This window comes from Protopterus annectens, chromosome 9.part0 (genome assembly GCF_019279795.1).
Source record: "Protopterus annectens isolate FY-2018-M chromosome 9.part0, PAN1.0, whole genome shotgun sequence".
NCBI lineage: Eukaryota > Metazoa > Chordata > Ceratodontiformes > Protopteridae > Protopterus > Protopterus annectens.
In genome coordinates, this window is record NC_056743.1 from 489,491,883 (window position 1) to 489,518,194 (window position 26,312).

General features: G+C 38.7%; 1 protein-coding gene across 2 annotated transcripts in view; it reads left to right on the forward strand.

The window, feature by feature from the left end:
• ZMAT4 (zinc finger matrin-type 4) overlaps positions 1-26,312 on the forward strand; it is a 2,083,697-nt gene that overhangs the window by 427,300 nt on the left and 1,630,085 nt on the right. For both annotated transcript variants that reach the window (XM_044083036.1, XM_044083037.1), the window contains one exon: positions 5,549-5,638. In XM_044083036.1, coding sequence (XP_043938971.1) covers positions 5,549-5,638 — 90 coding nt within the window. The remainder of the gene's footprint in view (positions 1-5,548; positions 5,639-26,312) is intronic.

The following is a 26,312-nucleotide window of genomic DNA, read 5'->3' on the forward strand; positions in this document are numbered from 1 at the left end:
GGTTGCCCCCCTTATCTTGTTAGTGTTTTTTGTATCCTTTTTAATCCATTCAAAAATATATTTTAAATTAGGTGGCACTTTGAACACGAAGTTAGGTTGCTCGCCTACGATGTGGCAAAATTGTTCATTATCTCTAAATACTAACCGCACTTCCTGATGATACTTTTTACTTGTCTCAAACAATTGCTTTATTGGATGACTAAAAAAAAAGAATTTAAACATTATTACGGTATTTTAAAAAGCATCATGAAAAATGCTCTTTACCGATACACCCAGGATTAACATTTAAATGATTTGAGCTTGCTATACTTCAGAGGGTTTCTGAAAGTCCCAGGGGTGATGTTTGGGAGTCCACAGTGGCATATCGTGAACTCATGTGGCAACTTAAATTCAGTGCAACAAAATTTCCATGGTTAAATGACAGTATCAGTATTTTACCTGGCTTAAATGTACAACCAGCCAAATTATGATGTTATAATTTTAGTTTTAATTAATTGGAGAATATATACACTTGTTAGACTTGACATTTTTTTCAATATTTAGCACTATATGAATTGTAGAAAGTACTCATGAATAAATAATTTAAGAACCTTTTAATTTTTTTCCTATGAGCTTAATGTGTTTTTAAGTATGTGCATTTATAAGTGTAAGAATTTTAATTTTTTTTAGTTTTTAATTAAAAAATATATATATGTTTTAACAATGTTTAGGGTTTTTAATTATCATATGCTTGATTTAATTTAATTCTTGTTAATTAATTGGTCATGTGATGATATGCAAAGCTTTAAACACTGTGGTATGATTTTGTCTCAACAGTTCTGATGAGGTATATTGGGACAAAAGTACCAAACAGCAGCCTGGTGCTAAACCTTATTTATGTGGTGATTCTTTTCTTCAACTAATAAAGTTTTTTGGGATATGTTTGGGTCTGTGGACAGTGTTTTGTACTTCATTCCTTTGTTTTTAATACTCACAATTGTGTGGTTCTTAGTCATTTTTTGGGTGTATTTGCCATCCTTTAGTGTTTTGGTTCATAATTTTTTATGCAGATATGTACTTATTCCTAGGCAGCCCCTAAAGTAATACAAGTATGAAGTGACAAAATTTCGGACTAAATAAAACAAAAATTCTGTCAGTTCTAGTTTGCTCCTTTAAAAAAGGCATGTTAGATCACATCTTGCAGAAAAATTAAGACAATTATTCTCATGAATATTTAATCATACTTTCTATTCAATTTCTTCCTAGCTGGATCATCAAGCTAGCAAAAAATGTAATATCTATATAAGCATCAGGGAACTTTACAATGTATGTCAAAAGATTGATAGACAGGAACTAGTGTCCATCAGTAGTGGGTTAGTCTGCCACTGGGTGAACTATGATCGATTCAGCATGAAATGAGAGCCAACCATGCTAACGTCGTGTACACCTCATCTCGGAATGTCATCTGCACGACTGATACAAATGCCAATACAGGTTTTGTGTTTCCACTTTCTTCATCAGCTCTTGCACATTTGCTTACTGATGTACAGTTGTACACAATGCATAGAGAAATAACGTGCTGATTGTATGAAAGAATAGTAATGCACATATTTTGGACAATTTTAATTACTGTGTTTTCAACAAAAGAAGTGGTTCCACTGACTGTGTTTTATTACTTTAGCAAGAACGTGCTTAAGAATTATATACTTCATGAAATATGAGAATGTTGAAATATGTAGAAAATAAGTTAAGATAAAGTATTGTACTTGCATAGAATTTATGAGTTTAGTTTGTTTGCTGTTTTTCTAAACCCAAACATTTAATGCTTTATGACATGACCAGCACATCAACTCTACATTTTTCTAAATAGTGGCAGTATTTATTTTTATTTGGCACCGTGATGATTGTATTAGTTCAGTTAAACATTTTTATATATGACAGGAACCTTTTCATGATGCAGCCATATTAAAATGTAGTGACCAGCTACATTCATTTTAATTGTGTTGGCATTTAAGTTCATCGCAGATTTCATATTCAAAAGTTTTCCAAAAAAATTAGTATTCATCTACCTTGTTAGAAATGAAGCTGGCATTTCCATAAATATTTTATTTCATCTTATTTTAAAAACTGTTTTCATTGCTCTGTTCAGGAGTAACTGGGCACCCAGAAACCTCCTATATTTAAATGGCTCAAGTAATATGTAGACATCTAGCAAGGAAGGCACAAAGGAGCAAAGCTATCCAAACTAACTTACTGTAATGTTAAAACCTAACATCAAGGGCCTTCCTTGATGATTGATCTCTTTAAAAACCCACAGATCAGCAAACTTTCATGAAATTCCTATGCAGGAGGACATCTGAGTATCCATTCAGGGGCATTCTGTAATATACAGTGGATGCTTGGCTATTAACTTGTCCCCAACACCAAACCATTTTTTTGCCACTAACGCAATCTCTATCCTGCTCTCAATGATATTTTTTGGGTTCATTGATTTTCAAGCCAGTTAATCATCCATGTGGGCCTTCACAATGCTAGCTAAGACCCATACCATTATTACCTTTATTGTCTTGAGGAGAAGCATGAAGTGAAATTTTGCCATAAATGTTTCCATAATTTACACTTGCCAGTGTGTAACATCAGAGTAAGAAACTCCTTGCTATCCTTGTGACCCTGAAAATGGCAGCTGTCAAGAGCTAAAAGGACTTGAAGGAAGGTCCATCTCTCAGCTGAGAAAAGCCATTATCAGCACCATAAGGACACACAGTTGTCCTACAAGTAGATCTGATGTTATACAAGTCTCTTGGTCCCTTGCAGGTGCTTAGATCATCTTTAGCTGATAAAACCTGAGCACATGTAATCTTCTTGCTCAGTAGATGAAGTAGCAATTGTGTGGGATACACCTCTGACTCCCACATTGGAATGCATATTCCAGAGTTTTACCACACCACAGCTACAGTCTGTTTGGTTGCAGGCCATTCTTAGCATGTCTGATCCTGGGGAGGGGACTCGAGTAATCTGGAATCAGGTATGCTGAACTGACAGCCAGTATCTCTTTCTCTTAAGCCCTTCCATCAGACACAACTGGGCTGGTGTCATTACCCTGCACAGAGCATGATAGCACTCTGGTTTTAGTAAAAAAAAAAAATTTAACTATTAAATGAACTGTTGGCAGTTTGCACTGTGAATTTGAAATGGACATTTGCCCTAATATCATTCTAATGCTCCTAACACCTTTGTCCAGGTTTCATGCTATAGGAACATGTGATGAAGGGAATGGAGCAAACTGAGAACTTGTTGCCTTATTGCAGGTGTTTTTGTTTTCGTTTGTTTATTCTGGGATTTTCCACAACAATATAAAATGCTTTCTTATTCTTAACCTTGGAAAGTAAAGTTATCTATAAAGAATATTTTTTTTTAACTTTTAAACTATAGCAAACTGCTTGCAATACTATAGCAAGCATTTGCTACAATTTAGACCACAAACAGAACATTTCAGCAGTCAAGTTTAACTGTAGAATACAATAACAGATTTTAAAAGATGGCATGCACTAAAGAAAAATCAGGATCAGTCACAGATAGCCAATTGCACCCATAATATTTTGTGCCCAGGGCAGTTCCCCCTTCATCCTGCTCTAGCTACACAACTGCCAGACAGTGATGGTAGACATGATAGAAACTCATCAGCACATATTGTTCTGGAGGTTTCTAAAATGCCCAGAGTTTACATGAGAGAACTGGTCATGGTGGCAGAATCCTGACAGAGGAAGGGCATCTGCATATTTGTCAGCCTGAAAAACTGTTAGCTGGATTCTGGTAGCAACATTTCAAGCAAGCACTTTCTTTGGTGAAGTCCAGAGGGTCACCATAAAATGGGGGAAGTCCTTTGGCACTCTTCATCAGATGTCTGCCTTTAAAGGCATGGAACTAGATACTCCTCAGCATAAATAATGCCTATCCTTGTAGCGAGTCCAGGAGATCCTCTACTTGGTTGACAGGTAATGGCAAAACAAAGGATGCCCTGAGGTTACTGGTGCTGTAATGAATTGTGACACACCATTGCCTCTGATGCCACAATGTACTCATGGACCTTCTCTTAGAATCAGATCTCTACTGATAGAATATGGTGTAACAGACAACCCTCACCAATCTTGTGGATTTGCTCTTTGTACAGCCTTCATAAGCTATAAAATGAAACAAGGAGTATTAAACAAGAAGTATGTCTTTTTCCTGGATTTGAAAGGGGGGGGGGGGTTGCTGCACATCAGTCATATCAAACAGCAGCATTCCTGACCCTCACTTACTGGAAGACAAAGATAGTTCCAGGGCTGCTTCTTCTCTGGCCATATAACCAGTCCATTATGTGTTATCCAAACAAGAAAGCAGACAGAGTCATATCTTCTGTGCAAGGAGGTAATGACCATTTTGACAGCAAAAGAAAGGACAATTTTCTTTGGAAGTGAATAAGTTGATGGGCACTGTGAGGTTGTTCTCCATGCTTCTCCTGATACTGAGGAATGCAGTCCACACCTGGTTTCTTATGAAATTAGAGAGCTCCAAAGATGTACATGTGTGCCACTGAGGGGAATGCAGACAACCTCCTTCCTAATCCCAGCAGGACAATAGAATATAGCTGTGGAAGGATTTTCCACTGCATAGCACTGGAGGTTACTGTACTTATTTCATCCAATCCTTCTGGTTCCACATTTCTTAGCAATGTTTAGAGAAAAGAGAAACTTTGTCATATTCAGCCTCCCCACCTTTACTGCCAAGAATGCTCTGATTTCAGACTTCCAAGTGTCTGGCATTACTGGCAACCTTTCCTGATATAGCAAAGGGTATCACTCATGGTTAAGAAAACAACTCATTACCCTACTTCAATAATATGGCTCCTTGTATAGATTCTCTGCTCTCATTGGATTTTCAGGATGGGCTCCCAGATGTTTTTGAGGTTGCTGACAGAATCTATTCAGCTAAACTATGGCTCCAGGTAGAACTTTCATGCTCACTATCACTCAGATGTTACCTGATACGGATGCACGTGTTTATGAAAGATTGACTTCATCCAAGGGAGAAGGGTTTGTACTTGTTTTCAGTTTCTCATAAAATTATGTTTTTCTGGCAAATCACTGGTATATCATTGAGGGTTGAAGTCAGGAAATGACAGACATTCGAGTTTCAGACTTTAGAATTAATTTAGTATTTAGAAAATACATGGTAGTGAAAAACCTGTTATTCTATCAACTTTCTAAGTTTGTAAGAGCAATGTTTAAAATGTGCTCTATTTTTGGTCTTTTGACACCCCCATTTATGGCTTTGTCCAGATTTCTTGCTCTAAGAGGTTGAGAGGTATGCTCAGAGCTTTTGTTATGATTTCTGAATACCAGTTCTATGATCAGTGGAATGAGATCTGCAAGAGGTATAGTTGGCAAACACATATTCATGATCAAAGGATAAGGCTGAAAATAAAACAAAGAAAGATGCATTTTAATCATGATTGAAGTGTAGTACATGTATGTACATTATGTGTGTGCATGTCATTTTTATTTTTTATTTTTTTGATTTCAATTAGAGCCGGAAACATGCTAGCAAGGTTCGACTTTATTACATGCTTCATCCTGTAGATGGAGGCTGCCCTGCTAAAAAACTGCGATCAGAAAATGTAAGTACAGAAATCTATGAACATGCTAAGAGTGTCATGTATTTAAGACAGTAGTAATAATGCACACAGCAGAAAATTAACAGATTTTTCCAGAAATAAACCAAATCCTTCAAAATATGATGTGCATCCTACTCACTTTATGTCCTCCAATGTAACTGTGATGGTCTTTTCGCCAGAACAAGAACAGCTCAATGCCTAGTCAGTGCTCGCAGGATTTTTTTTTTTTTTTTTTTTTTTAAGAATCTTGAGAAAAATGTCCTCAGATTGCACAAATATATTTGATATTACTGTAAAGTAAGTGCCATTATAAAATTCAAGGTACTATGTGAAGTTCATTCTAAAGCAATTTATTTCAAACCTTTCAAAGAAAATGGTCAACTTTCTACTCTTCTTTTTTGAATGGATGTATCATCCTACGTAAGAAGGGTTTAGTTCAAATTTCTTTTGGCATAAATAAGGCAAATACAGGTGAAGCTGGGAGAATTAAAAATAGTTCTGCAAAGGAGAAAAGAATTTCTAGACATAAAACTTACTAGTACTTTACACATCATAAATGAGAAAAGGTGAAATTGTGAAGTAAATGTCATTTACTTTGCTTATTTGCAGTTAATTTTAAGTTGGTTGGCTGGAGTGAGATGTACAATGTGCCCACTTTGTGATCATTAGCATGTAAAGGTCAACCTGTTCTGCAGTTTTGCTTAGTTGGCATAATGGCAACGGAGACATCAAGTAACAAAAACTTCTTAAAGTTGTTGTTTGTCTTTTCGGCTTTTCCCGGTTAGGGGTTGCCACAGCAGAACTCCGCTCTGCTAATGATTGGCAGAAGATTTTTATGGTGCCGAGTTGCCAGCCTGACCCCCAACCTTCAGCGAAGGCACGCCCATTCACGCATGTCTTTCGGAGGCCACTCGACCGCGGGGAGGACATGCAGACTCCACACAGAAGGCACTCCAGCCAAGAATCGAACAGGAGAATCTCTTGCTGTGATGCAACAATGCTACTGCTGTACCACCGTGGCTTAAAAACTTCTTAAAGTAAAACTGTCATTTTCATGCACTTGTTTTGTAGGTAATATGCTGATTATGCTGTCAGTTTTATTGTACTGGACATGTGCTGCTGAAAAAACAGCTAAGAAATACTAAAATGTAAACAAAACTACTCTGAAGCCACTTACTGTTTTATAGGTAGTACTGTCACGTCCATGCCAGTGGTAAATTTATAACACTTCCTACTGCTCAAATACATAATGAAATATTTAGCATGTATGCTTTTTGGTGGATTTTCATCTGTTCTTCCTATCCCTGGCATCCCTCTCATCACTCCATCCATTTCCGCTTCTAATTAATTGCTGCATCCTATTTTTCACTGTGGCAAAGAGGTTGGGATGGCCATCTGGTGAAGACCTCTCTTGGTGCCAAGGTTCTGTTGGCAATTAGTGCTCAGGGAGGGCAGCCAGCTGCTGGAGAATACCACCTAGATAGTTATGGTGATTCTTCTAATTAGCATAATTCTTGCAAAGAAAGACCCGACATATACCAAACTTAAGGACGACCACTTATAAAGTGCCATTGTTCATGCACATTCATGTGTGTCATAGGGTAATAGGATGATACTAGGCTATTGGTCCAGAGGCCCTTATAAGCCTAGCCAAGAATTTTACCCATGGTCCCACAAAGTCAGCACCTGTTTTCCCTGTCCAGCAGGGACACAGGTGGCATCCCAGGGGTATATTTTCTATTTCCCATCCAGTTGTCCAGGTTCATCTTAAAGAGGGCTAGTGAGGTACTCTGCTTGACATGGAGAGGAAGTCTGTTCCACAGATGGGGGCATCTTTGGGGACACAAATCTATCCTGCCAACAAATTCTATTAATTTCACAGACCAGGTGAGATTAATAGGTCCTTCACAGCCCTGTAACTTTTGCCAGATCCATTTTGGAGTTGGTATAATAGTAGGTCAGGCTGCCTGCCATTCCTGAAATAGACAGCTGGTGGCTGCTGCTCATTCTGCACTTCACATGTGGTTTCCTCTGTTGGAGGAATAAGCTGGGCCATAGTCAGGGCTTTGTCATTCAGATATTGTATGACAACCTGCAGGCAAATGGGAACACGTAATACCTAGGGAAACCATATCCCCAGTGGGACTAAGTCAATGGGTTTGTAAAGACATGACATCTGCTTGCCAAGTGGTGAGCAGAAACCTTGCATCAGGCTGTGAGCATGAGAGTCATGTCTGATGTGGCACTATATCTAATCAGAAGACTGCCACTGGACTGTGAAAACAGTGATCCCTGTATCTTCTACTGGGTAACAGCAATTTATAATTTGTACTTTTATTAATACACCCAATACAAAATCAGTGACACTAGTGAGTTCTTATTTCCCCGTTGTTAGCCCCTGTAAAGCACGTCCTCTTCTGAAACTATAATTGTGGCATAATTAAAAAAAGGAAACAAACTTGGCATCCTTTCATTGCTTATTTCTCCTGTCGATACCTTCTTCTGAAATGTACTAAAGGTGTTTTGTGGAATGGGAGTCACCTGCATGTGCCTGAAGTGGAAGGTGTACGTCTTCAAATGTTGTTCAGTATTTGAAATATATAAAGTGTCATGCTGAAGCATTCCAAACATTATACAGCATTACAAAGGATTAAATAATGGGCTTTAAGAATAAGCAATCCCAACAGGATGCTCAACATTTTATAGCAGATTGTCAATTGTTATGTTATCTAAAAAAGTATAATTCCTAATACAGCAGGAAATCCCAGCACTAAGACTGAAGTCTCCTTTGGGAGCTGCCATTTCCTTTCCCATTGCTAATTGTGCTTCTTAAAATAGGTGCAGTTAAGCAAGAGGAAAAAAAAACTGCAGCAGAACCAGTTAAAAAAGGTTTGCCTTTTCTTTTTACCTTGCTAAACAAATTATTGGGAAGATATGGGTAGAAAGGGAATAAAATAAATGGATTTAATGCGAGTAACGGAGATAGCAATTACAATGACAATTTGTATATGCATCTTTCTCTGTGTGCATGTGTCTCTGGGGTGGGAGGAGTCCTAATGCTTTGCATTTTACATTGCTGACAACAAATCCTGAAATAATTTACTGGTGCTATAATTTCTGTATTTTTTCATTTGATTACAATAACCTATCTGAAGTGTGCAGTCAAACTGCTGAGTACATTTAGTGTGTGGTGCATGTGCAGACACCTGTCTATTTATGTGCGAGTCTATCTTTGCAACTGCATGAGTGTGTGTCAGAGTTTTTCAATGTGAGAAAGAACTTCCCTTCTGCTCTGCAGCATTTTGTGTGTCTATCTGGACATAAATACTCTCAGACATTATATTTCAGGTGTAAAATACTTTATCCAACAACTGCATATCCTATAGCAACTTTGAAGCAGTAGACAGAGGAACTATTTTACACCAAAAATATAAAAAAGTATATACAAACAGAACAATTTAAAAGATCCCATTATGTAAGTAAAATAATGCCCTCCAGGATGGGTATTGCATAAAAATTATACTTCCAGGAGATGGGTGGACCCTCTGCTTAGAGAACCAGACTGTAACTCCCCACCTGGACAGTTCATTATTTTCCTGCAATGCAAACCTTGTTCAGCATTACTGCTTCTATATGGCATACAGAAATGACTGGCACAAAATGTCAAGCTATGAAAAATGTGCCATCAAGATATGGAATAATGTTCTCTCTGACTAATAATTGTGCTGAGTTTTTGGTGTTATTCCAAAGGGAGTATAATATCTGTCAGCATGGGAGGACAGGGTCAACAAACCTTGCTGCTTTGCCAGGGATGGTCTGCACCTATTACTTCTAGGCTTTCAGATATTGGCTACAACATTGCCTTCCCACATTATGCCTTTTTTTTTGGCAATGTCAAACTGACAAACCTTATGACATAGCAAAGCCACCCCTAGAAAATATAAAGGTGGTCCTGCTCAATTTCAGGAGTCTTAAGAAATTCCACTCCCTCCAAGCACTCTTTTTACCCTGGAGAATGCAAGCATTTCTGCAGTTACTGAGGAGCCACTTAACACCTCTGAGAACACCTAAGCGATGCAGGGCTACAATACTTCCTGCACATTTAGACCAGCTACTACATGAGAAAGGACCAATTGTAGAGGTGTCTTGATTTACATCAAAAACATACCTAAAGGGTGGTTAAACAGGATTACATGCTTGAGCTTCTCAACATCCAAATTACCACAGGCAATGTTCCGCAGTACATCTTTGCTAGTCTATTGGTTTTCTAATACCATGACTGGAGTGGGCTTCATTCCTAACTCAAACTATGATTAAAGTTCGTGAAATTAGTATTAGCCAGAAGTGCTCTTCACAGCACCTGCAATGTGCTCAGTAATGACTCCTCCTGCAGCTTGTATGGAGTTGCATGTATCTGTAACATATAAAAAAGAATCTACAATAGTATTTAGACAAGACCCACTACTACAACTGGAACTACCTGGGCATCTTTCTTCCACATTGCTCTCATTTCTGCCTGCAAATCCTGATATTTAATGACTCTTTCTCTCTGTACGCAAGACACTGTAGTCACTAGGTTTAGAAATTTAAATGATCAATGCTACTCTTGTCTTCTTTTCATGGACCACTATATCTAGTTTTCTTGCATCTATCTTTTGAACTGTTGGTAATGAGTGACCCCATGTGATGTATACTTCATTTTCTATGATGCTTTATGACTCATATTTCCAGTGTTTTTCAGCTACATCAATATGTTTGCACAAACCCCAGTGCAACAGTCTTGCCACATTATTATACCTTTCAGTATACAGTCCATCTAGTATTAGTATGTCACAACCAGTAACAAGATGTGCAACTTTTTCCAATTCTGTTTTACACAACCTACATTTGTCTGTTTCTCCCACATATTCAATGGACTTCCTAAACCAGCGGGTATGTAGTCCACTATCTTGTGGCACCAATTTTACCCTTTCATCTTTTGGTTTGAATTCTCCAGTCCTTAAACATTCCTGGATTCAATCCTGATCAACATGGGGCTGTTCCAGGAGTTTTCTATACTTGCAACTATATTTATGCATTTTCCACATTTCTTGCCTTCTCATCTGATCCTACACCTTATATTCCTTTTGTTTTTTTGGCACATTCAGTTGCTGCCTGATTTTTATCTACTTGTGGTTTGATATCCATTCCCACTTGACGATATGTTTCTGCTAAACTAAACAGGGAAGTCATATAGATTTATTCTCCTCAGGTTTCAAAACTTTCACTATGTTTGGGTCTTGTGAGGTCAGCAGATAATATATATGCAGTCCCACAATTGCAGATCTATACATGTTATCAGTTTCAAGAAGACCCATACCCCTCCTTGGGAACAGGGAAGCATACTTTTCGTTTTCCTGTCTAATCTATCCAACACCTTCTGGGGCTAGTCAGTCACTCCAAAACTGAAAGTGAGGACAGGAAGAACAAATCGGCTTATAGCTTGAACTTTGTTCCTAGATGTCAATGCTGTTTTCAGGATTAATTTAAGTCTTCTGAAATATTCCTAAGTTTTATTCGCATTTGTTCATGTTTTATTGTTGATCCTTCATCAGTTCACAAGTATTTATATACTCTCTCTTGCTTAATTTCTTTTAGATCACATTCTTGTCTCACACTGATGTTTTCTAGGAGCTGCAGCTTTCCTTGCAAGCTATAGATCTCCCTTTATGACCCAGGAAACACAACACATACTTAAACTTACTGGAGACACTGACCATTCAACCCAATACCATACTCATGGGTGACTTTAACCCACTACAAACTAGGAATCATATATGACCTCAGACTTGCAGGCCTAGAGATTCCTGGATTTTGTCAGCACAAGCACCCTAGACCATGCAGTCATTAGGGGTACAAACATATTGGATATGGTCCTCACTACCATGGGATTATGCTGCACCTCCTACTGTAATGTCCTGTCTGGTAAGGTTGGACCGTAAAGCTGTTTCCTTTGAAATAAAAATAAAACATGGGATCTCTGCTAGCCTTGGAACATTTAGAAACTATTCCAAGGCAAACATCCCACTAGTAAGTGATAACCTGGCAAAATTTCAACACCCCCCCCCCAAAGTCTGAGAATACTGCTGCCTATACAGATTTGTTCACATTGATCTTGTACAGTCATGTTAACAGATGCGTGGAAACAACTCTGCAATCAGGTCTACCAAAACCAAATTTGAGGTAAAACTAGCATCCCAAGCCAAACACAAAAATAAGACTTTCTTTAGCTATGGTTGCAAACACAGGCTAGACACAACAATATACAGAATCAATTGTAAATGAAGGAACTTACACTGAGCCCGAAGATATAGCCATCTACAAGCTGACAAACTAAGCTCCAATGTTGCCCCTCCCCCACCTTAGCTACCCTTTCAGAAAATAGCATTAAATGCAACTTACCCTAATATCACTATGGTGCAGGCCCTCAACTCACTCTCCAAAGGCCAAAAATACTGCATTAATGGGCTCTGATCATATCCCAGCATGCTACCTAAACAGCATGAAACATGATTCGTCAGAACCACGAGTCACAATTTAATCATAGCCTGCAGTCAGGCTTTTTGGCATGCAAATGTAGAACTGTAACATTAATCCCGCCACACAAGGGTGGGCCATCTTTGGATCCAGGTAACTACAGACCCATCAAGTCTGACTAGTGTCATATACAAAGCCATGGAAATGATCAAAAGTGATGTAGAAAATCTTTATACACTAGATCCAACCCAGTTTGGTTTCATCAAGGGCAGATAATGCCCAGTCATCCTGGTGGATTTCTTTGAGAAGGTCACCAAAGCAATGGACAAGGACAAAAAATTGCATAGTACCTACCCTGATATGTGCAAGGCGTATGGTAGAATACCCCACTCTTTCATTGTAGACACACTCATGAAGCTAGGTACGAACTTTTATGTTACCCACTAGCATACCTCTCAAATGTCCAGATTTTCGCCTCATATTTTTGGTCTGTTATGCATAAAATTTGTGGTTTTCTAGAATGACATCACCAAATAATGACACACATTTGAGTTTCAGACTTCATATCCTTTAGAAAAATGAATGTTAACACAAACTCTGTTATTCTATTAACTTACTAAGTTTATAAGAGCAATATTTAAAATCTGTCCCTATTTTTTGTCCTTTGTCCTTTTTTTTTTTTTTTTTGTCCAGATTTCTTGCACTAAGAGGTTGAGAGGTATGCCCACTAGATAGCTCGGTGGATTTCAGATAGGACACAAGAAATTAGGATAAGGGAGTACACCTCCACAAAGAAGATAGTCACTAGTGGAACCCTCAGGGCTGTGTGCTGGGTCCACACCTTTTTGGCATCTACTTATCTGAAGTCAAGACCAGTATCAGGGGCCTCTGGCTGACAAAGTTTGCAGATGACTGCAAACTAGGTGCAGTCATAGAATCCCCCAAGACACAAACTCCAAGAAGGGCTAACTTGGACAAAACCTGTGCCAAAGCCATGGTCTAATGCTCAAGGCCAAGAAATACATAACAGTAACCTTTTGGAAGTTGGCTATCCCTAGGAACTCCTCATTGATAACACACCTCTAAGAGTATACCCATTAGTTAGGGATTTGTGGATAAATGTAGACAGTAACCAGTAACCAGTCTGATCATTTATTTACAGTAGTAAAGAAATCATTCAATGATGCACAATGTGTAAGTATTGCATCTAGGTCCAAGGAAGTCATTGCGCCACTATATTCAGTCATCAGACCAATGATTGAGTACAATGCCCCCTTCGGTATGTAAAAAACAGGTAACAAATCGAGGAAATTATATACATTTGGATGATTTGTTTATACTATGGAGTGGTGATACAACACTTTTTGATAGTTTTTTTGTACATTTAAATTCTATTTCTTCCTTTTTAAAGTTTACATACACTTTCACATACAGAAGTTAATGTTTTGGATATTAATTTATAGAAGGATTTATATATTAATTCATTTATCTCCAAGATATAAAAGAAACCAACATTTTAGAATACTTTTATATATTTTAATAATGGAAGTACTCCTCACATTGGAAGATGCTAATGTCTCTGCAGTCACTGAGACTTGGTTCAAGTTCGCAGAGAGCATCTCAGCCATACAAGGCTACAGCACATTTCACGTGTTCAGACCCAAACAAGAATGAAAGAACCAAAGGGGGAGATGTGTATCTTCATAAAATCCAAATTCACCTTGAGACTGGTTAAACAGCATGAGACTCTGGTGCTACTACAGGTACAAATAAATACAGGTATAACACTCTATCACATCACTAGCTACAGGTTCCCAAACATAAACAAAGAGAAACACTCAGACTACCTGGACTTGCTAGAATTACTCACTAAATAGTGAACCAGTTTGGTCATGGGAGATTTCAACTAACCTTCCATAGGTTAGACAACATACATGAGCACGAAAGCATTCACCCTGAGGTGCTTGGACTTTCATTCAAATGCTCTGGAACAGTTAGTCTGCTCTTCTGCAAGACGCTTGAATGTCTTGGACCTGGTATTCAACAACATGGGGGGGGGGGTCACTCCACTACGCCCTGTGTGTTCCCCTCCCTGGTAATGTCAGACCATAAATCTGTTTCACTTGAAGTAGAGGATCAGACCAGACACCCCACAGGAACAAAAAAAACTGAAAAATATCTCCAAAGCAAACTTTAGCCTACTAAGAGAGGCTATACAAAGTTTCAAACACCTGTTAACTCAGCCAACAATGCCTCCTATGCAGAGCAGTACACAACTGCCCTGTATAGACATTTTAACAACTGTATAGACTCAGCTATACCTGTCATGATCAAAACCAAGTCCTCCTAAATAAACAAGCCACCCTGGTGGACCGCAACTATAAACAGGTTATATAACTAAAGGAAGAATCTGTTATCTTAAAACAAGAGGGAATTTACTCAGCAGAGAAAGAATACCCTCTACAACTTGAACCAGCAAATCAAATATCATACACAAATGCACTCTATAAGCACTTACAAGAGTGCATGGATCGTGCGATCCCAAACAGAACAAAGACACTATCCTCCAAAAAAAGGAAGCCAATCTGGTGGTCCCCTGCCATAAACAAATTATTCAACAGAAGAAAGAAACTGTTGCAAAAGAGAGTAAAATCCCATGAGTGGAGGAGCTCCCTGGTCAGCCTCAGTAAGAAGCTGAGATCCCTTATAAGATCCTCCAAAGCTAGCTATGAAAACAAAATCGCCACTAAATCCAAGGACAACCACAAAGCATTCTATAGCTATGTCAAGAATCCAGATGGTAACACCCAGACCTGCTCTGAGTTACTGCACAAAGGCATGAAAATTGCAGCACCAACTGATATTGCCAACATCCTGGCAGATAAGTTCAGTGCTAACTTTACCCCCCTCTCACCCCCTAAAGGGCCCATATCTATACAGGAAGAATGCAAGAGTCCCTGTAATCACAAGTATGCAGGTGAAAGCTGCACTCTCTAAAGCCAAAAACACAGCACCCATGGGACCGGACAATATCCCAGGCTATGTTTTACATGAACTTCAGAACGAACTGGCTCTCCACTTAAGCACCATGTTCAATAATAGCCTCGCATCAGGCTTTGTGCCCACTGAAAGGTGCACAGCAACAGTTATCCCACTCCACAAAGAGGGAGCCATCACTGATCCCGGGAACTATCAACCTATTAGCCTGATGAGCCTGGTCTGCAAGGCCATAGAATGCATCATCATGGAACTCATAAACAAAGACATTGGTAACCTCCAAACTCTGGATCCCACCCAGTTCGGGTTTGTGAAAGGCAGATCATGCCTCCTGATTGACTTCTTTGAGGCAGTCACCAAAGCCGTGGATGAGGGTAAGGTGGTTCACACAGCCTATCTTGACCTCGCCAAGGCTTTCGACACCATTCCCCATTCTGGAATTATAGCTAAACTCACTAAACTAGGTATAAATCCCTACATCACAAGATGGGTTGCCAACTGGCTCACTGATAGAACCCACACTGTAAAAGTTGCAGACTCCATAACTGACCTCAAAGCAGTGACAAGTGGAGTACCACAGGGTTCTGTCCTGGGACCTCTCCTGTTTGGTATCTACTTCTCTGAAGTACAGGCTAACACAGAAGGCCTCTGGCTAACGAAGTTCGCAGATGATTGCAAGCTAGGAGCCATAGTCAAGTCCCTAAATGATGTGGACATCCTACAGAAGGGCCTCACTGAGACAGATGCCTGGTGTCAGAGCCATGGCCTCAAGCTCAATGCCAAAATGTGCAATGTCATCCCCTTTGGTAAAAACTCTGTACCCATGAACTACCACATAGGCAGCAATCTACTTAACACCAAATGCATGATAAGAGACCTTGGGACCCAGGTGGACAGTAGTCTCTCCTTTGATAGTCACATCGCCACAGTAGTCAGGAAGTCCTTCTACATGGCACACCTCATCATAAAAGGGTTCTCATCCAGGAAAAAAGAGGTCATTGTTTCCCTCTACTCGTCACTCAGACCTATTATAGAGTACAATGCCCCTTTTGGAATGCAACTCAAAAGACATCTGCAGCAGCTGGAAAGGCCACAGAAGTACCTCACAAAGAGGATTACTGGCCTCAAATGCCCTACACTGACAGCCTCAAAAAACTCCAGCTTTACTCAGTAGCATATCACCTACTCCGAGGTGATCTCTGCCTAACATATAAAGCTATGTCAAACGCAGAGCTGTTGGACATGCTACACCTAAAGAAATCCCAATCCCTCTGAGCTACACGCTCCAGGGACCTAAACCTTGTCACCACAATAAACAGGACATGCTAGGGGGATATATTCCTGTCCCAGAGACTTCCTATACTCTGGAACAAGCTACCCATCTATGTCAAACAAAGTTCTTCATTAGCACTCTTCAAGAAAAACCTTGATGAGTGGATGGGAAATAGGAAATACACCCCGGGGATCACTTCTGTGTCTCTGCTTCACAGTGGCACAGAAAAATAACTTTTTGGGGTGGCATAAGCTATGGAACCTTGCTGGCTAGGCTTATGTAGGCCCTTGGGGTGATAGGCTAGTACCTACCTATGAACTTATGTCTTGTATAGCCCTCTAAAGCTAATTATGAGCCTAAATTAGCATCTCAGGATAAAGACAATCATAACACTTTCTTTAGCCAAGTCTGAAATCTTAAATGGAATGCCCAGCTATGTACCAAACTGATAATGGATGGTACTACTCACGCTGAACCTTGAGAAATTGGCAATTTGCTGGTGGACCTATTTGGTGGAAATGTGACCTCCCTTGTCTCCACCAGACATACCCCAAAACATCGTTGTCACTAGTTCACTATCTAGCATCTCCAAAGAGCAGGTCATATATGCCCGCTCCAAGGCCAAAAATACAGCCTCCATGGGTCCAGACAACATTCCAGGGCTGCTTTGTAATCAATCTAAAACAAGTCCTAGTTGAACTGCTTGGCGCACTCTTCAAACTTAGCCTGAGCACTGGCTTTGTTCCAGCAGAGTGGGAACAGCAACAGCAATCTCCTTACACAAAGGAGTCCATCAACCAATCCTGGTAACTATAGACCCAAAAGCCTAACCAGTCTTATCTGCAAGGCCATGGAAAAAAATCATCATGGACCTTATCAATAAGAATATATGTGACCTCCAAACTCTTGTCCCAACCCAGTTTGGCTTTGTTAAAGGTAGTTATTGCTTACCTGGTGGACTTCTTTGAGAATGTCACCAAAGCCCTGGATGAGGGCAAAGCAGTACATACTGCCTATCCTGACTTGGCCAAAGCTTTCAACTCAATCCCCCACTCAGGTGTCTTAGAGAAACTCAACCAGCTGGGGATTTACCCATGTGTCACTAGATGGGTACCAAACTAGCTCACCAACAGAACACATATGATCAAAGCTAGGAATTTCACCTACACCAGCAGACCATTTCCCAGTGCTGTAATACAGGGGTCTGTGCTGGGCCCTCTACTATTTGCAATCTACTTCTCAAATGTACAGGCGAAAGTAGAAAACCTGTGGCTTACCAAGTTCACAGATGACTGCAAACTAAGTGCAATCATCGAGTCTCCCATCAATATTAACACATTACAAAAGGGGCTAACCTAGACTAATGGTTGGTGCCAGAGACATGGAATAAAAATAAATGCAAAAAAGTGCATCATTATCCCTTTGGCAAAGAATTAGCCCCTGTAAATTACAATATACATAGCAACCCCTTGAGTTCAAACACAGAGACTTTGGAACATAAGTTAATAACAATCTAAACTTCAATCACCATGTGCCTACAGTAGTAAGGAAAACCTTCTACACTGCACATCTCATAAGTAAGGGCATGACATTCAAGACCAGGGATATTCTAACTTCTCTATACTTGACCCTCATCAGAACATTAATCGACTACAATGTTCTCTTTTGCATGTACCTCACCAGACACCTGCAGCAAATGGTCAGACCAGAGAGTTTTCTAGCCAAGAAAATTCAGAGCCTCCAAAACTTGACCTACATGGAAAGACTAAAGGCCCTGTCTCTGTACTCTCTACCCTACAAGTCTGCTGTGATGTGATCTGTGCCTGGCCTACAGAGCAATGAAAATGCTGCATATCCACAAATCAAAGGAGACAGGAGTCTCTCGCTCCAGGGATCTCAACCATACCTCCCAACCTGGAGATAAAAATCTGGACAAAGGCCCCTGAAAAGTCTGTATAACAGTCCAAAAGTGGGGGCACCATTTAACATAAAATTTGCATACATAATAATTTAACCCCACCTACTCTGATGGAATTGTGGGATACCAATATTAAAATAATTGTGAAAATGTTCCACAGTTTTAACTTTAACTCTGAAAATACACATTCCACAGAGCAACACCAGTTAAAGTCCCTTTACAACATCTCAAAAAAAATCTTAATGGAAGTAGTAGGTAATAAATATGTAAACACTTTGCATTTAACTTTCTATCCTACAATAATTCTAGCATGTACAGTTTTCCACAATCCTTCACAAAAATGCACAATACTATTGAAAAATGGTCACCGACTGTTTAAAGTGAGCAAGGGACAAGAGGGTCAATTGCTTTCATCTCCACCCACTGATTATAACCACTTCTTTTTGCACTTCTGATGATGTCCATGTTATAACTACAGTCTTTTCTGGACACATTTTAGTATTCTGTTTTTATCAGACAAATCACAGTAATCCTGCAAAGGCAGGACAATAAGCAAGCTAGTTACTGATTTTCATTCACAGACACAGCCCTGATAGTAGCTAATTTATAAGTGTACGTCACAGATATCACAAGTATTAAATCTATGGAATTGTTGGAGGTAAGCACAACACTGATGAGTAAATGCTTCTGTTGCTTTATGTATCCATAGATATATGTATAAATATTAGCAAAGGTTAAACAGAAACAGTAAATGGTCACTGCATTCTGAAATGCATCATATAACGTGTGCCAACAATGCTCCCGATTAACTATTTACCAGGTAAAGGATGAAAACGTAGCCTCTTAATTTTTACATAAGCTTTATAAAACCATTAAATTATTCCCCCTCATCACATGGTAATATAGTTTGGGAGCAACCTCTCGGATGACTAATGCTCTTAAAATCCTGCTTAAAATGCAGGGTAAAGCATGGAAAGAGTGGAAAATAAAGCCTAATGCCTAAAAGAAGGACTTAGATGCTTTAAAATACAGGAAAGAGGACCAAAATACATATCAATTGGCAAAATCAACTCTGCTGCTAAGTATGCAAAAATTATTGGAATTAAATTCCAATACAGGAAGATACTAAGAACAGCTGTTAATAAATTTTAATATCTGAGTTCCATCTAAGGAGGGTCAAACTGCTGTAAATTATATATATTATTTTTTTTTTCAGGCTTAAAATTCAAGCAGATATCGCCCACAACTCCTTCCCCAATTTTGTATGACATATTTGTTGCCCCTCCATTCATAAAATATTTAATTTTATGGTAAGTTACTAAGAATTGCAACCAATAAATGCCAGACATTAAGAGTTTCATACTTCCTGCTAGTCAAAGGCTTTTTCTGCTTTGCTACCCCTTTATTCTTGGGTTTGTCAAAAATGGTGAGGAAAGAAATGCAGAGGAAACTAAAGTTAAAGAAAAAATGTTGATGTACAAGGTAATAACTCAAAAATACCTCTCTCGATAACGTTAAGAATGGAAGGCAAATGGTTTACCTTAGGAAAAGGAGAATGCATTCCACAATTGATGACCTCCAGGTTTTACAACCAGCCACTGGCATGCCAGCTTACCTGGAGTCACGGGCAGGCTGCAGACACTAAAAAAAAAAAACAGTAGGAAATCTGGCAAAATAAGCTTAAAACAGTAAAGTAATTTTAATAATGTACTATAAAAAAGCACATGCAGCAGTTGGAGAAACCATAGAGGTTTCTGACCAGGAAAATCCAGGGTCTCAAACACTTATCCTATACAGATAGGTGAAAAGCCCTGTCCCTCTACTCAGGTCACCTCTGAGCAGTCTGTATGAGATTATGTGTGGCATACAGGGCTATTTCAGACTGAGCCTTAATGGAGTAGCTGCATATCCATAAGACAAACACCACTCATGCAACCCACACACAAGGCCTTAACCTGGTCTGTGACATTAATAGAACTTGTTGGCAGGATAGATGCATGTCCCGAAGGCTCCCCATCTGTGGAATAGACTACTTCTCCACGTCAAGCAGAGGACTTCTCTAGTGCTCTTTAAGAGGAACCTGGATAACTGGATGGAAAACAGAAAATACACCCCTGGGATCCCACCTGTGTCCCTGCTGGACAGGGGAAAGAGGTGCTGACTTTGAGGGAACATAGATGAAATTCTTGGCTAGGCTTATAAGGGCCTCTGGGCCAATAGCCTAGTATCATCCTATGAACTGATCCCATGGTAAAAACACTAAAAAGAAAAAAGACAATCGAAACAGAACTGAGAAAAAGGTGCATTCCTCGAAACACAAAATAGAAAAATAAAATTAAGCGATTTCTTTCCTTTTATCACTGGAACATCTTCAGGAGACATTGAACAATTAAAACATCTAATATATATATATATATATATATATATATATATATATATATATATATATATCCTAAAAGTTTGTTTCGCCAAAAAACAAATGAACCAATGGCAATAAACAAGTAAAAGCATTCTGCACAATGTAAAAATGATGTCATTCCCTGTAAACATTCCATTAATAAACAACCTGATTTTAACTTAATTTCATAACAGAAAAACAATACACAGTATGTCAAAAATAATAATTTTTGCAAAGACATGCATCTGTAGTGTTTTGCCCCGGGCCTCCACTGAAAATTGGCTTCTTTCCAAGTCAGACTTTCCCAGTAAACAAATGTTAAATTAAATTAAAGAAAAATAATGATTTAAATAAATAAATAAATAATCAATCTATAAAGTAGCATAATCATTTCTATGTTTAAGTAAACATTTGATGTTAATCATTTCATTTAGCTCAGGATAACGATGAACTCTGAGCATAATCTCCCATTTTAACTCACAAACTTCCAGAACCTTATTATATCCAGTAACAAAACTAACTTGGTCAACCTGCTCTAGTACACAAAAGTGAAACCTTCTAAATCCAATACAATTTAAACTATGCTTGGCTAAAGAATTCTTTTTGTCTACTTTTCTAATTGCAGTATTGTACTCTCCTATTCTCATTCTGAGCATTTTAAAACTTTTTCCTACATAAAACTGAGAACACGTACTACAGTACAATGCCAAGTAAACTACGCTTTTACTCGGACGATTAAATCTATTAGTGGACTAAAAAGTTTTGTTTATAAGATGTTTAAAAGTAATACTACTACAATTACTAATAAATTGACACGGTCTACAATGTCCACATGAAGAAATACCTGTGGCCCATTAATAAAATGACAACATAAAAAAGTTATCTAAGAGCTTTTTTAAATTAGCTGTTCTTTTAAAAATAAACATTGGTCAGTCCCCAATAATTTTAATTAAATCAATATTACCCTGTAAGATCTTCCAATTTTGTAAAACAATTTTATTTTAAAACCATCTATAGTCATTGGTAAAGGAAATGCACAAGCATGATCATAACCAATGTTGGACATACTATTGATCAAGTTATTATTGTTCTTTAAAGGAACTCCTTTAAAAAGAATTGGTAGAAAATTCAAAAATTTCTTCACTAATCAAAAAAGTTCATTTTTAAGATAACCTATATCACAGAAAAACTTAAGAGTAATTATGTTTCTTGAAGGAATATTTGATCAAGTTTAATTATTCTCCTCACCCAAATTAACTGACCTCTAAATATATTAAATTTAATTTCCCTAGGATGAAAACTACTAAAATGTAAATTATTGGTAAAAGTACTTTTCCTGTACATTGTACTATAAAATATTTTATTTTGCATATCTAAGGTAATGGATACATCTAAGAAAGTCTTCAATTCCAATTTTACCTAGTGTGAACTCTAACCAAATGACAGAGCACTTGACTTCTTTAACAAGCTAAGTTCCCTCTACTGCCATCCCAGATAAGAAACAAAGCAATGAATCTGTGATAAAATCTTACATATTTAAATACAGACATTTTAGTTAAAAATAATTCCTCCCACCAGCACATAACCAAATTAGCAAAGGCTGGGGCTACCCTAGCTCCCATAGCCACTCAACTCCTTTGATGGTAAATGTCCTTCTCAAAAATAAAAAAGTTGTTCTTTAAAATGATATCCAACAGAACACCTATTGAATTATTTTTTGTTTTTTTAATAATTACAAACCTTCTTTAAATATAACTTAATAAACTCTATACCTTTTTCTTAGTCAACGCTGGTATAAACAGCAGTAATATCTAAAGTGCACATAACATCACTGTTGTCAGGAAACTGAAAAGCCTTAACTGATCTAAAATAGACCAAGAATCTGAGATAAAACGCACTTGCCTGAACTACTGGATTTAAAAGTTGGTCTAAGTAAAAAGAGATGTTAACAGTTTTGTGCCTAGAGTCAGAAACTAAGGGCCGATATGGAGGCTTGTGAAGATCTTTGTGGATTTTTCAGTATATCAAACATCCTACCTATTTCTGGTTCTTCTACCATTAAAAAGTCCCACAGTTTATAATCAATATACCCTTTGTTAAACATCTCAAACAAAACAGAATCAACTTCCTTAAAACAGTTCCTAAACACAGATTTACTAACTTCTTGATGATGAGCAGAATCTTTTAACAATTTGGTCATTTCACTACAGTAATATTCCTCTTCTGTAGCTACCATTCCACGGCCCTTACCGGCTTTCATACATCTTAAATGTTGGTAGTTATGAAGATTCTTTAAAGCTTGCTGTTCTTGAACATTTAAATAGAAAATTCTATCCTCATGTTTATTTCTCAGCAGAACATTAAATTCCCTTCCACAAGAAAAACAAAACGTTTTTAAAGTATTATGTAAAGGTGGATTTAATGTACCCATTTTACTGACCTCAGAAGTAGCACTAGTATAATCAACATCATGCAATAAATATTTTAAATTGAGCTTGCATAAAAATAATCAAAAATCTGTAATTAGTATATCTAACTCTGAGCTGGAATAAACATAAATACTTTAGACAATATCAATTCTCGGCTGGAATTCGGGGAGTACCTTCTGTGGGGAGTCTGCATGTCCTCCACGCGGTTGGGTGGGCATTTAAAAGATATGCGTTAATGGGCGTGCCTTCGTTGAAGGTTAGATGTCGAGCTGGCACCTCAGCATTCATGAAAATCTACTGCCAATCATTAGTGGACCGGAGTTCCACTGTGGCGACCCCAACCGGGAAAAGCCTAAAGATCAACAACAACAACTTTAGACAGTACACTTAATTCACCAGAAGAAACAGTCCTCTGGATTCACTAACCTTCCATGCAGTACTAGCTTAGTCCTGCATGGAAGTGCCCATTTAGGAGCAGCACGGCAGCACACCATGCATAGTAATGAAAGCGCACTGGCTGAGCTCCCAGGTCTAGACGGAGCATGTACAAGTGCAGAGGGAGTGTCTGAGAGCAGAGCTCTCAGAATATACAACCCCCTGCATTGAAGGACTGCAGAAAGGTAGTAAACAATGAGCAAAATCACCCATAGATGTATGCATACCCCCAGCAACATCCTCCCTCATGTAAAAGAGCAATAGTGAATTATAAAAATAAAAAAGATATGTGTTATTAATGAAACGGACGAGGCTTAACTGTAGGTGTGCGGGTTTGCCCATTGCTTAGCTACGGTTAATGTAGCTTAAATAGCAAAAGGAGGATAAAAAGCAAGATATGTGCAAATGAAACAGTGCAGCAATACTGCAGTGGGCAGAACGTTTGCCTCATGAGCAGTCAATCCTGGTTTGAGTCCCAGTGCAGTACATTCCATTTCCATGTCAAATCACTGTTACGATCAATATATTTAGTTGTATAACCTAACAAATAACATATATTTGTGAACTGTAGTAGTAAGCTATGTAATGAATGATACACTTGCCAAATTCATCACCTCCCCAAGAACCAGTATACTATTATTGTCTAAAATATAACAGTTGTAAGGATAAATAAGCACTAGTAAGCACGTGCACGTCTGTCTGCATGACAGTAAACAGTGCTTACACAGAGTAAGCAATAGTGATGCTACCCATGTGTAAGTGGATGTCACCGGAAGTTAACAGTGCTTACCATCACGCAAACCCGCTGACAACTGCGTAAAAGTGCTTCAATTACTCCGTATCCAATGGGCCTCGTTCTGGTCAGCAACAAATTAAACAGCCTCTGCAAGATTCAAACCCAGGAGCCTGCACACCATAGCCAATGTGATTTACCACTAAGCCACCGTAGATATACATAACCCTGATGTTTCCACAAACATAGCTTCCAGCAATACCATTCAACAGTACAGGACATGTAGCTATACATGTAGATGTATGTGTGTGTGTGTGCATACATATCTATAACTAAATAGATATATACCTCTCCCTCTCTGTATTACATGTGTGTATATGTGTATATATATATATATATATATATATATATATATATATATATACACACACACACACACACACACACACACACACACACACACATCCATACATAAATACATATAAATATCCACAAAGCTATGTCAGGAATCTCAATGGCAACACTCAATCTGCTCTGAGTTACAGCACAATGGTACTAAATATACAGAACCAACTGATATTAACATCATCCTGGCAGATAGGTTCAGTGCTAACATTACCCCCCACTCAACCCCTAAAGGGCCCATCTCTATACCGGAAGAATGCAAAGTTCCTGTAATCATAGCTGCACAGGTAAAAACTTCACTCTCCAAGGTCAAGAACACAGCATCCATGGGACTTGACAACATCCCATTCTGCATTCTACATGAATTACAGAATGAACTGGTACCCAACCTAAGTACCATGTTCAATCATAGCCTCACCTTAGGCTTTGTGCCCATTGAATGGCACACTGCAATGGTTATCCCACTCCTCAAAGGGGGAGCCACGACAGACCCTGGGAACTACCGCTCCATTTGCCCGATGAGCCTGCTCTGCAAGGCCATGGAACACATAAAGACAATGGTAATCTCCAACTCTAGATCTCACACAGTTCGGTTTTGTAAAAGGCAGATCATGTCTCCTAAACCTGATAGACTTCTTTGAAGCAGTCAGCAAAGCCGTAGACGTGGGTAAGGTGGTTCACACAGCCTATCTAGATCTCGCCAAGGCTTTTGACACCATCCCCCACTCTGGAATTATAGATAAACTCACTAAACTACATATAAATCCTTATGTCACAAGATGGGTTTCCAACTGGCTTACTGACAGAACCCACATTGTGAAAGTAGCAGACTCCAAATCCGACTTCAGACCAGTGACAAGTGGAGTACCACAGGGTTCAGTCCTGGGTCCTCTCCTGTTTGGTATCTACTTCTCTGAAATACAGGCTAACACAGAAGGTCTTTGGCTAACTAAGTTCGCAGATGACTGCAAACTAGGAGCCATAATTGAAACTTCTAATGATGTGGACATCCTACAAAAGGGCCTCACTGAGACAGATGACTGGTGTCAAAGTCATGGCCTCAAGCTCAATGCCAAAAAGTGCATTGTTATCCCCTTTGGTAAAAACTCTGTACCCATGAACTACCACATAGGTGGTAGTCTACTTAACACTGAAAGTGTGATAAAAGACCTTGGGATACAGGTGGACAGTAGTCTCTCCTTTGATAATCACATTGCAGCAATGGTGAGGAAATCCTTCTACATGGCACACCTCATCACAAAAGGTTTTGCATCCAGAAAGAAAAGAGGTCATTGTTCCCCTCTACTCATCACTCATTAGACCCATTATAGAGTACAACACCCCTTTTGGTATGTACCTCACAAGACATCAACAACTGGAAAGGCTGCAAAAATACCTCACAAAGAGGAATACCGGCCTCAAACAGATGCCCTACACAGACGGTCTCAAAAAACTCCAGCTTTACTCCGTTGCATATCGCCTACTCATAGGCAATCTCTGCCTAACATACAAAGCTATGTCAAACCCAGAGCTGTTGGACATGCTCCACTTAAAGAAATCCCAATCCTTCCAA